General features: G+C 42.0%; 1 protein-coding gene across 1 annotated transcript in view; it reads right to left on the minus strand.

Moving 5' to 3' along the window:
* Positions 1-228: 228 nt before the first annotated feature.
* WDR44 (WD repeat domain 44) overlaps positions 229-12,132 on the minus strand; it is a gene marked incomplete at its 5' end in the record, with an annotated part of 19,778 nt that continues 7,874 nt past the window's right edge. The window contains 14 exons of the mRNA XM_010010689.1: positions 229-565; positions 1,405-1,536; positions 2,164-2,291; positions 3,640-3,755; positions 5,239-5,340; positions 5,468-5,659; positions 5,948-6,070; positions 6,681-6,794; positions 7,122-7,186; positions 7,282-7,420; positions 8,808-8,959; positions 9,951-10,057; positions 10,339-10,422; positions 11,400-11,536. Of these exons, the coding sequence (XP_010008991.1) occupies positions 471-565; positions 1,405-1,536; positions 2,164-2,291; positions 3,640-3,755; positions 5,239-5,340; positions 5,468-5,659; positions 5,948-6,070; positions 6,681-6,794; positions 7,122-7,186; positions 7,282-7,420; positions 8,808-8,959; positions 9,951-10,057; positions 10,339-10,422; positions 11,400-11,536 (1,686 nt within the window). The remainder of the gene's footprint in view (positions 566-1,404; positions 1,537-2,163; positions 2,292-3,639; positions 3,756-5,238; positions 5,341-5,467; positions 5,660-5,947; positions 6,071-6,680; positions 6,795-7,121; positions 7,187-7,281; positions 7,421-8,807; positions 8,960-9,950; positions 10,058-10,338; positions 10,423-11,399; positions 11,537-12,132) is intronic.

Genomic DNA, 12,132 nt, shown 5'->3' on the forward strand with positions numbered 1-12,132 from the left:
GCAACAACAGCGACTACAGATTCAACATCTTACCCAATGGAATCTTGTGCAAAAAGCAGACCAGAGCATTCCCCCAACCTTCCCTTCCCATCCCTGACATCTAGTGGCCACTGGCACCACCGGAATCCTTTTGATACCTGTTCAAACGAGTGCCCGTAACCAACGCACGTGTGTTCCTGCACAGAGACCCCCGCAGGTTCACAAGGACAGCGCAGAACAACTGCTCATAGGAAGTTTAGAGTCTGAAGTTTGGCAGAATTATTCTCAGACATTCCTCTCTATTCTACAAAGCCCAGGTGTTAAAGGCAGACGCTGCTTTCCCAGGACCCAATATTTGAGTAGCCTTAAAAGAAAGATTTAAAAAGAAATCAGCCTGTAACATTATTATATTAGATACTCTGCTTCGCCCGCGTTATTTCGGGGGGTGAATCCCACAGTACCATAGCTTTGTGCTGTCACTTGCAGAACAACTAAGATACATATTTCTTTTTGTTAATGAAGACTTTGATTGCTCCAGTGAAGTCGGCTGATAAAAGCACTTCTGTGTGATCTGTCTTCAAAGCTCCTTAAGAAGGAAAGAGAATAAACTGTTAGTTCATCTAAAAAAAATGTATTAAAAGATCAAGCTCTCATTAAAAGCTAAGCTCTTGCTGTGACACCTTTCCTCCTTTATCACATTCCTGTTATTTAGCCAATACCTCAAGGAACATTTGCACCTCTTGGAAAGGGAACTTGCATTAGAGGGCTGGAGAAAGGCTGACAGAGCTGAGCTGGTTCAGCCTGGAGAAGAGAAGGCTCCTGAAGGGGACACCTTAGAGCAGCTCCAGTGCCTAAAGGGGCTCCAGGAAACCTGGAGAGGGGCTTTGGACAAGGGATGGAGGGACAGGACAAGGGGAATGGCTTGAACCTGCCAGAGAGGAGATCGAGATGAGCTCTGAGGCAGAAGCTCTTCCCTGGGAGGTGCTGAGGCGCTGGCACAGGGTGCCCAGAGAAGCTGTGGCTGCCCCATCCCTGGCAGTGTTCAAGGCCAGGTTGGACACAGGGGCTTGGAGCAACCTGCTCTAGTGGAAGGTGTCCCTGCCCGTGGCAGGGGTTGGAACTGGATGAGCTTTAAGCTCCCTTCCAACACAAACCATTCTAGGATTCTGTGTTGGTACAATTCAACTTCCCAACAGCTCAAATGTAGAAAGAATAATCCTAAAGTGCAGAGGGCAGTAGCTCTGCCCCTCACTTCACATGCTCTCAGGTTTTAAGAATACAGCAGTTATCAAAATGTTTAACTGCTAAGGCAGGAATGTCCATGCCCCTGCAAGGACTTTTCTTCTCAAGAACTCTCCTCCCCAAATGAATAATCTTTTCCTCCTCATACCATGGCATCAGGCAGAGCTCATCTTAAACACCTACCAGAGGGTATGGTGTCTGACGTTTCAGAATCTTCTCCCTTACTTTCGGCTTCTTGCTTTTCTGAAGTTTCCAGTGACACCATCAACCCAGGATTGGGAGCAAAAATCGCTGATGTGACCACTGCATTGTGAGCTTCAGAAAGAAAACCCAAGTTTGGTTACGTGGCTTCAAGGAACTGTTCGTTATACAAGAACATCAAGCATCAGTTTCAGTAAATATCCAAAGATCTCAGTGCTAGTGGCACCAGGTAAGCTCATCATTCAGAAACTGTCACTGGTTTATAAGCTTGGGAAGCCCAGAAGTTCCTGTAAGTGCCCAAAACTAACTGGTAAGGGCTCTGGAACATGTTTAATAGAAACACAGCCCAAAAACTTGTGTGTGTGTGTGCAGGAGACAGTTGCTCCTTTTTTGCATTGTTTTCAGTCACTTTCCCATAAAGGATCTAAGGATCAGTTTCTACACTTACACAATCAAGCTCTGCCAGCACAACGTTCTTACTCAGTTTTGCTGGCAGAACCTGACTGAAGTTCTCTTACTGAAACTGGACACACTCTGGGCTGCTCTGTCTCTTGCCACCCCAAGCATGCATCTGCAGAGTTTCTTGTGGACAAGGTTTTCTGACAGGCCACTTACTGAAAACCCACCCGTTCCAATGCACTAAGTGAACAGCACTGCTGAGCAAATGAAAGAACATTAAAAGACTTCAGTTTTGAAATCATATGAGCTTTGATACAACACAGATCAAAGACTGGTTTTTACCTTTAATGCCTTCCCAGAAGTCATTACGGTCTCTCCTTACAGATGTGAACTTGCTCAAGTCATGGTATGTACTCCAGATATACACATATTTATCTTCTGAACCACTTACGATGTAGGTAAAGTCATGGCTAAAGATTCAAAGAAGGAAAGACATTACTTTTCTTAGCTGTGCAAGCACCCATTACAGCAGCTCTCCAGATGATGTGCAGCTTTACAAGTGCAATTAGGCCAAGGTCACAATTCAAACTGATGCTTTATTTCAGTGACTGCACCTCAAAAAAGGATAAAAATATAAAAAAGCACTTAAATGTGTGCATGCAAGTGCCTGAGGCTCTCCTGCTGGAAGGAAAAGGTAGTTCTCATGAAGAGCACACAGGAGCTGTTCTCCTGCAGCTTCTGGCATAGAAAAGCAACAAGAAAATGGCATCATCTTGAAAAGCATTTTGTATCTGAGTCTGGAACCTGTGTGAACACCAGACTGTGTAACAGGAACTGTTCACAACAGTCATGGGCAAAAAAATCCACACAGGTGGAAGACGACAGACATTCAACAAGATTGTAACCAGATGACTGTATAATGTACACTGACAGAGCCAAAACCACCCCTGCAAATCCACTTGGGATTTACCTACTGCATGAGTATGCCCCACAGCTATACCCTACCCCTCACTGTGCTGCAGCCCTCTCAGTAGAAACGACTTATCTTGGGAAGTGAATCTGGAGCAGGGGGGCTGGACAAGATGACTCCAGAGGTCCCTTCTAACCTCAGCCATCCTGGGAAATAATGGGTCAGCCTTAAAGATGCTTTCAAAGGCCAACAAGATTAAACTTGACATTATTCCTTAAGCTCTGCTGCCCTCCTCTGCTCAAACATCCAGATTTTCCTCTTTGGCTTCTGCAAGGCTCAAAAAGGGAATAGAACAAACATTCTTCTCCCTCTACTCCCTCTCTTTTACTACTTTAAAGCCCAGTATTTCCATGACAGTCACAACAATACACTCCAACTCAGGAAAGCATCTCAGCCTTGCATAGAAAAAAGAAATCCCACTCAGATCTACAGATCCTGAGAGTGATGATGGACGAGCAGTGACCAACAGCCTTGGGTAGCACTTGGGTGACCAACACATCTGCAGCAACACCTGACAAAACTAAGGAAATAAGACCTATTTATGATGGAGGAGAGAAAAGATGCAGTGTCCCAACCCCATCAGTTCTAGGAGAGTTCCTGCATTACAGCAGCAGTCACAGACAAGCATCGTGCTGTCAACATAAAAGGACTCAATCCTTCACAGTAGCTCCCTGCTCACAGGCAGCTTTGTCATTCCTGACCACAGCCTTTACTCACCTTTGTACTCGGAGCCAAGTGACATTTCAGAGGCTCAGTTTCATACCAAGGTAAACAGATTAAACAAAAGCCTCTGTACTTCAGCCACAGCATTTCCCAAACCCAACAACTCCATTGTTATATTGTCTTACCTAAAGCTAGCTTTGATTTGGCTGCTGCTGTTGACATAACCTTTGTATTTCATAGACAAAGACAGATCTCTCAGGTCATACAATCTGATCCTGGAATCGTTTGATGTCACTAGTATCTATAAAAGAAATAAAATTTAGGAGTGGAAACCATTAGCATGCCCAAGAAGGAGAAACAGAATTCATTCAGAGTCAGAATTCAGTTCTTTTGATTAAAAGAAGTGACACACACAAAGAATAGCCCTAAAGAAGCAGAAGGATTAGGCAGTGACAGTTTTCTCTCTCATCTTCTGTCAACGGACAGAACACAAGTTCACTGTCAAGATCATCCTGCTTGGTCTGAACCAGAACAACTCCTCTTTACTGAAGTAAAATGGGGGCCCAAAGAAAAGTCATCAGTTTGCAAAGGCTATTTTGGAGCACATTCCACAATAATGCAGCAGAGCAGCTTTCTAGTGAGGTAGATTCCTGGCGAGTTGTGACCTATCACTCACGAAGCACAGAACCAAGGCCATTAGCTGCTACAGACACAAACTGGGCTTTTCTTGGTCCATGCCAGCATGCTTCCTTTTCACGTGTTTCAGATCAGAAGCTTAAATGTACTTCTAAGGAACAGAGAAGTCTATGAAAAAGGGTTGTCAAAATGCATAAGGGCATCCAGCTGATGAGCCCTTTAATGCTACCTTAGAAGTAGAGCAGGCTGTAGGTTAGCAGAGAGCCTCAAGATGCTGCTAGGAGAAGGGAATAGCAGAGCAGCAGTCAACTACTGAGCCCCACTTATCTGGTCCTTTATGCAACAAAGTTGGAACAAGTCTTGAAACACCATCACATTACAGATCTTCCTGCTTGTTTTCAGAAGAGTTCATGCTGAGCTGTGTTTTATTACACCATCTAACATGCCAACGCACAACACCTGAGGCAAACCCAAAGGCACTACTGAGTTCTGAATCTTCTGCATGTTTTAGGGATTCAGCAATTTCTCTGGCATTGATCAGGGTACAATACAGGTGGTAGCAGCTGGTGATCTGCTCCTCTGATAGACCCAGCTGGTGACCCCACATCACCCCTGAAACTTTATATACAAGAGAGGAACTCTCCAGCTATAGGTTATGAGTTTAACATTCAACAGCATATTCTTTGCTTGATGAGAATTTGAGCCTTTCACAACATAAGACTTCAGTTTAGACTGAAGCTAAACAGAAGGACTGATTCTGACTCTGGAGTACACTTGTTTGGATACACTTGTTTGGATAACAGCTTCTGAGCTTTCAGCATCCTAGCTTCTGTATGAAGCATGATTCCAAATGAGTATTAAATTTGAGGGAGGTTAGTTATGCCAAAGAAATTTTTACTGAAAGCCACCTGTAAAGATTTTCTCACCTTTACATTAATCAGAACATAATGTTACTTAAAAAGGAAATAATCTATTTTACTACTATTTAGTATTGTATTAGCCTTAATCAGCAAAGAGTAGTGTTCATTTTAGTACTGTTAAAAGATTTAAGCCAGTGACTACAAGCAAGACTTAACACAAACTTACTAAGCATTAGATATAAATACCAGGCTCCAGAACTGAGCTAAAGCTTCCCTGAAAGTCAGTACCTTATTTTCCCCAGGCAAGGGTTCAATGCCAGTAATTTTCCTTCCAACTCTGTTTCGGCCTCTGGTAGAACGGACATGTATTTGTGTGTGGTACTTCAAGTGCTGACAAGATATTTGAAATAATTGTGAAAACAAGTTTTAAAAGGTTTGTTTCTTGGTATTTAAATAAGTATTTGAAATCTGTTGGTTATTTAACATAAAAAAAATAAGAGTCTCCAAAAGGTTTTACCTCAGTGTCATAGAAGATGCATCTCCCATCGTATGTGCCTATGACTGCGTATTTGCCATTCTGGCAGAAGTTGGCAGCTGTAATCAATTTTGTCTGCCCATCTACTTCATTCCATAATGCCACCTTCTTGTCAGGAATGTTCCAGAGCCGGAGCTTCCCATCCAATGAACCACTTAAGAAGTACCTATCATCCTGAGAGGACACACACTACGTTCATCTCTGCTTGTGCTCCGAGTATGCCCTACCTTCCTTAAAGCCTTCCCGCCCCATTGCCAAACAGCTTCTCTCCAGAACCTCCCACATAAGAGCTCTCAGATGAGTTGATTATAACGTTTAAGAAGGCCAAAAGGACACTATTAAAACTACTGGTAAATGGAGAGCAATTTCTTACAGATGTTTTACAAGATTACACACACAGGGGGAAGACTCTTAAAATGTCAAATTCTGCCTCTCGAGAAGAAAGAGGGCAATTGCACTTACCCTTGGATGGAATGCTATAGCAGTGACAAAGTCTATATGCTGGAAACAGCAGAGACATTCTCTTCTTGATATGTGCCATAATCTCACAGTTTTGTCCATAGAAGAAGAAAGCAAGAAGTAATTCTGTGAAACAAGAGCATTCCATGGTTACTAACAGACACAACTAACAAAATACAGAAGCAATCCAATTGGTAAAACCTTCCCAACTTCCCTCTTGCCATGAAATTCAACATTTTATCCTTTTAGATAAAATGTTACTGATTGCTTTCCTTAGGATCAGTACACTGATGCTCACAGAAGATTTTCTGGAAGACTTTCGATGGAAATGAGTGCTTGGAAAGTAGTTAAAGTATTCAGAGAAGAACTGCACAATATGCTTCAGAGAAGGGGTAAGAATCTCTCCTGCCTAAGATCCTGCAGCCAGAGAGCCAGAGTGTGTTCTTCAAATTACAACTCCAATTCCAGTATGGTGAATTAAGTGAATAAGCTTTATGTGAAACAGTTTGAAGGTTGAGCACAAAGCAATTCCCTAACTGTAAGACAATATATTCAGCAATTTTAGAATGTGCCCACTTCCACTATTCCAGCTGGAGTAAGTGTTGCCTCCACAAACCTTTCCTCTTAACTTCGGTGACCGTTTCGTGTTGTTTAGCTGTATCGTTCCAATGGCAATGGATAAAGGAAAACAATAAAAACATAGGAGAACTGCCCAGTCTGTACTGAGGTGCCTTACTTTAGACCAGGAAAGATCAAGAAGATCTGCTGTATGCCCTTTGTATTTGCAAAATGGCCGCTGGCGAAATGGGGCGTTTTTATCATCTGGGTCTTCATCAACTCCACTGCAAATCTATCAGAGAAATGGAGAGAAGCATTACAAAATGTCAGCTGGGAAATTAACAATAGGCAATTGCTGCTTAGCAAAAGTACAGGGCCAGTAACCGTGTGAAGAACAATTCTCATGGCTTTAAAATAAATGACCCTGTGCTGATAAACAACCCCAGTAAACTTCAATACAATGGGCTGTGAAACATCATCTTGAAATTGACTGAAGATGTCTTTTGATAAGACAGTTTGTCTCTGCTTCAAAAAGACAAGCCAAGAACTCTTTAATGTGTGTCTGGATAAAGCAACAGTGAAGACCTGCCTTTACAGAGCAAGTATCTAGTGCACGTACCCCTGCATCGGTATCAGACTTGGAAGAATTCAGACTCTCTTGAGATGGAGAGGGAGAGACACGGCCTAGAACATGGTCAGAAACATCATAGTCAACTTTAAGCTTCCAAATAACTACAATTTTTAGTGGTTTAGAGCTCTAGGGCTGCACAGAAAGATACCTTCTGTATTGTACTTCATCCGCATGTTGTTGAAATAGTCAAAAGCATTCTTTAAAACCCATATTCTTACTACGTTGTCCTGTCCTGCAGATGCAAGTAATCGACCACAGTGAGAAAACTTCATTGTCCAGACAGCACCCTGTCAAAACAGAGAGGTCATTAAGTTAAAGTGCCTTTTTCCATACCAAAAAGCCTTTCTAGAACATCAACTGACATATACAAGATACTACAAGTAAAATAAATTGTAGATGAAAAGACTAGAAGTGGTTGTTAAGGCTGGTGGACTGTGCAAGAACAGTTTGAAAGGAACAGCCCCAAGGCAGACCAGAGTGTTCTACATTAAAACCAGCACAGTGGGTGAGAGCCAGCCAGGGCTCTGAGTGACTTACAACCTGCTGTTTGCTTGGTAGAACCAACAAGTATTTGTAGCTGCACTTGAAGTTAGCACAGGCTGTGCTAACACTATTTTTCTAAGTAGAATTGTGCTTGGTCACATCAAGTCTGGCAGCCCAAATAAGCACTACATCTACTGTTTGTTACATTCAGAACTGGCACAAGGATTTTGCAAGGCCCATGAAGAAAACCATTCTTCCGTTGCAAAGTCTAAGAGTCAGCAGTCAACAGAGCACAGCACCACACAAGCAGGATTCCGTTTCTTCCTGTTATAATGCAGAGCTATTAGGCATCAATCCACCAACCTAGCATCCTTTTGGGATATTTTTGAGGAATTTCCTAGGTTTTAAGGAACCAAATACTGGCATGACAGAAACAAACCCAGACAGATTACCAGTAGGGCTGAAAACTTCACTTGTGGGTGACAAGCTTGAAAGTTCTGATCACCAACCTGGTGTAGGTCATTGTCCTCAGCCTAACACTTGGAGCTGGGGGACTGTTTCAATTGGTGCCAGGCAGTTGCTGTCAGCAGAAGAATCTGGGAAGCCAGGAATGCTAGAATGGAGTTCTGAAGGAAGCGTGCACACTTCCAACAGTGATGAACAGGTAGTTTTTGTGCCTCATTCTCTACAGGCATCTCTGCAAGTATCACAGCTGTCTCTTGCCTCTTTATCATTCTGATACACATACTGCATTGATCTCTCCCCACTTTTGCCTCCAGAACCTATCTAGTACTTCTGTTCCATACTTGTGTTCATGTGTCTAAATGCAGACTAGTTTATTTACTGCTGAGCAGGTCAACCTTGCTGCTCTGTGCTCAGTTCTGGTCGTGGCACACAGCTTATTTCAACCTAGATTTGGAACTGAAGGAACAAAAAACCTGAGTACCACTCATACCAAAACTCTTCAAGGAAAAGCTCTGGAGAATCCCTGCATTCTGAGTATCTACAGATTCTCTCTCCCCTGAAGATCTGATCAAACCAGCCAAATTCTCATTTCTTGCCAGAATATTATGTTCCAGAATGCAACTGCTCATCAAGAACAAGAAGCCTGACAGTCATTTCTGGAGGTCATCAAGTAGATGAAAACTAGAAGTTGAATCTCAGGGTGAAGAGATGAAATTTGAGACCTACCATGTGCTCTCCACTGAGATCCTGAACAACTTTAATCTGTTCAAAATCATAAGGTCCCTTGAAGCCATGTGCTGCTTTGAACTTAACAGGTCTTGTATATGGCATCCCTTCATCATCACTGGAAGAGGGATCGTCTTGATCTGTATGGAAGACTAAGAGGAACACAAATTCAGCAGTACATACCACAGCACACATTTCATCTACTAGTAAGCATTTGTCAGTACTTTTTGGTAGCAGGTTAGTCTTGAATAGCAAATTTTTACAGGCAATTTTAAGCTCTTAAAGCAAAACAAGAGTACTGCTGCATTAATGTCTAAAAATACATCTACAGTGATTTTATGTTGCAGTGAATCCAGACTCTGAACACTCAAAGTAAGAGCTGCTATCCACTTTTGTTCTGCCCCTTTCTTTGCACCCCTGTGGCATTCAGCAGATCCTGTACTAAGTGATTTCTGTCAGTTTAATGTGTCTGTATTGGCTTCTTCAGATTGAAGAGGCTGAAATGGCCTGGTCATCTGCCCACAAAGCGTAAGAATTACAAAAGAGCTGGGGCAAACAGCCAGTGGCAATGCAAGATGCTGAAGTGCAGCAGTTCTATGGCACTTAGCTCAGGCTGTGGTTAGCTTGGCTTACTGCAGTACTAGAAGTCTGTCTGAAAGAAATATTGATGAAACAAGAGGAGAATTCCGTTGCAGCTGGGAAATCTTCTAACAGCAGCTGAAGCTATATGAGAGCTAATGGTGGCGCTGGTTGTCAGAACCAATCTGATTTTATTGAACTAATGAAGACAACATGCACTTCTACCTTTGCTACAGTAACTCCCCCCCCACCCCCCAAGAAAATTACATTTTGATATCCAGGCAGCTTTCTAACAGCACAAGAAAAATGAGAGTATTCAACTGGTGTAGCTGAAAAGGTCTCTCAACTATTACTCTACAAGAATCATTCCTTGTCATCTGCTGGTCTCAAAATGCCTACCCAAGGTACAAGCTTTAACTCTAAAATTGCTACATCAACAACTGTACAGTGGTAGAATAAGCAGTTTATGTCTCTCAGCCACCTTTGAGTCCTAGAAGCCCTCAGATAAACAGACTATCCTATTAAAAATATATATGTATATGTAAAAGAGTCAGTGTCACTTACCTTCATCTCGAACACTCTTCACTTTGTTGACAGCGCGTTCGCCGTACTCCTCAGCAAGGTGCTTTGCTCGCTTTACAGACTTGCCAAGGAACTTCTTCAGCTGGGTCCTTAAAAAGCAAAGGCACTTTTTCAACACAACACTGTCAAGTTCTCATTTTTCGCTATTATGGATCAATAGTTTGGATTTGAAATGCAGTATTATCTTTTTCCATTACTGCTTCGCAAAATAAGGGAGTAATCTTCAGTTCAACTGCAGAGCAATGGGCTCATGTAAATTCAGGCATTGCTTGTATTTAAAAGGTAACTTGTTCACAGGTCAGAAGGGGAGCTTCAGCTTGGAAAAACAAAGCCTGCCTTTTCTTTGTAGGGACATGAAACAGCATCTTACGTTTTCTGTTTTAACCTCCCTCCATCAGAGTCCGTTTGCTGGGTCTGCATTTTGTCTTCATCATCAGACTGCGCTGCATCGTTACTAGGAAATACAGAAGTGATTGTTTAATATGAAGTCAGAATGAACCTGAAGTGAATGAAACATCAGTAAAGTAGGATCTGCATTTTAGGATCCATCTTTATTCCTTTGTGTAACACACTGGAAAAACATGGAGGTGACGTGAGTCAATAAAGCAGATCTTTCAGTTTTTAGGCATCCTGATACTGAAACTGCACACACTCTCCAGAGGCCAAAGATACATTAGCCCCTTCCACAGACTGCAAACTTCAGCTTACTGTGAAGCTTTGAAAGCTAAGAGCAGACAAATTAGATTTGTCTGGTAACATGGCACCTTGTTCTCAAACCTTGTTTTTTTAGATCAAATACATTAATAGTGGCTAATTCTGTACAGAAGTTCAGCCACAGAAGAGCACAGCTCTACAGAAGTGAGCTTTTCAGTGACAAGTCAGCAATGCAAAACCCCTAAAGATTGTCTGATGTATAAATTCACATAAACCCAGACCTTTGAAATCAACATCTAGACTGCCATGATTTGTGATCACTAAGAAACTGTATTTTTCTATCAAAGTTAACAAAAAGACTCAGCTTTAAACACTGGAAGGGCCTAAAGCTCTGTTGAGAACAGGGAAACCTCAAAGCAGTGTGATGACAACAGATCTTCAGAGGACCAAAGTCTACTAATTTAAACACTGAAAAAGCTACAGAAGGTGACAGCACAAACATGCAGTGATTGGACATAAGCTGTGCTTAATTCAGTACAGAAACGACAGCATGCAGCACATCAGGTGCTAACTGCAGCTAGCACTTGCCTGTCAAGTGCCAGCAATGCCTTCAACTTTTAGTTAAAGGAATTCAATAAACAGCCTACTTCAGAGAGAGCTGGGAATTAGCACTCAAATTAGATGGATCAGGACTCTCTGGCACAAGAGCAGCCTCCACATATGCAAAAACTATGAGAGCAACAGTATCAAAGAGGTGAAAGCTACCATCATTCATACCTGACATATTCTTTAGTTCTCCTCATGATATGCAAGGTTAGAGGATTGATGCCTGTTGGCAACTTCTCTTCTGCCAAACTCAGGGGTATTTCTTCACCTGTATCGAGGTTTTTTATCATTACACTGGCTAGAATTTCCTATGGAAAAGAAAATGTGAAAACAAGATGACTTGATTAGACTCAGGAATCACCTGACCCATACAAATTGGTTATCCTAATGGGAAATTCTGTAGCTCACTGGATATGTATTTTACAAAGACTACGTTTAAGAGAGCTTTAGTGTGTAAGCACCAACATCAGCAACCACTATACAGAGATGAACTATTACATGTCACCAGAAGCTTCCATTTCATAAATCAGAAATGCAGCTATAGAGACATCAGCCACTGCCTGACACCTTCCATGCTAATGTCAAACATCATGTAATTAAAAGAGATTGAGCTCTTTTCCTTTCAGATATCCTAACAGCTGAAGTTTTGCTTCAGTCAAAGGCAACCTTTACCTCCAGAGAAAAAGCATTTAGACCTAACTAGTATTACACAAAGGAAAAGGGTTTTTTTGGACCATCTCATGAACATGTACATCTGCGCAGTTAACAGTTAAAGCATCTATACACAGATAAACAGAAAACTGGCAGCAGCCTGCTAACTTCATCAGGATTAATGGAAGTTATTAACTGAAGAAACTGGTTTTTAATGTTGGGAAAAATCATTCTCCTATTGCTGACTCTTTCC

Source organism: Nestor notabilis, unplaced genomic scaffold (assembly GCF_000696875.1).
Source record: "Nestor notabilis isolate BGI_N333 unplaced genomic scaffold, ASM69687v1 scaffold5530, whole genome shotgun sequence".
Lineage (NCBI taxonomy): Eukaryota > Metazoa > Chordata > Aves > Psittaciformes > Psittacidae > Nestor > Nestor notabilis.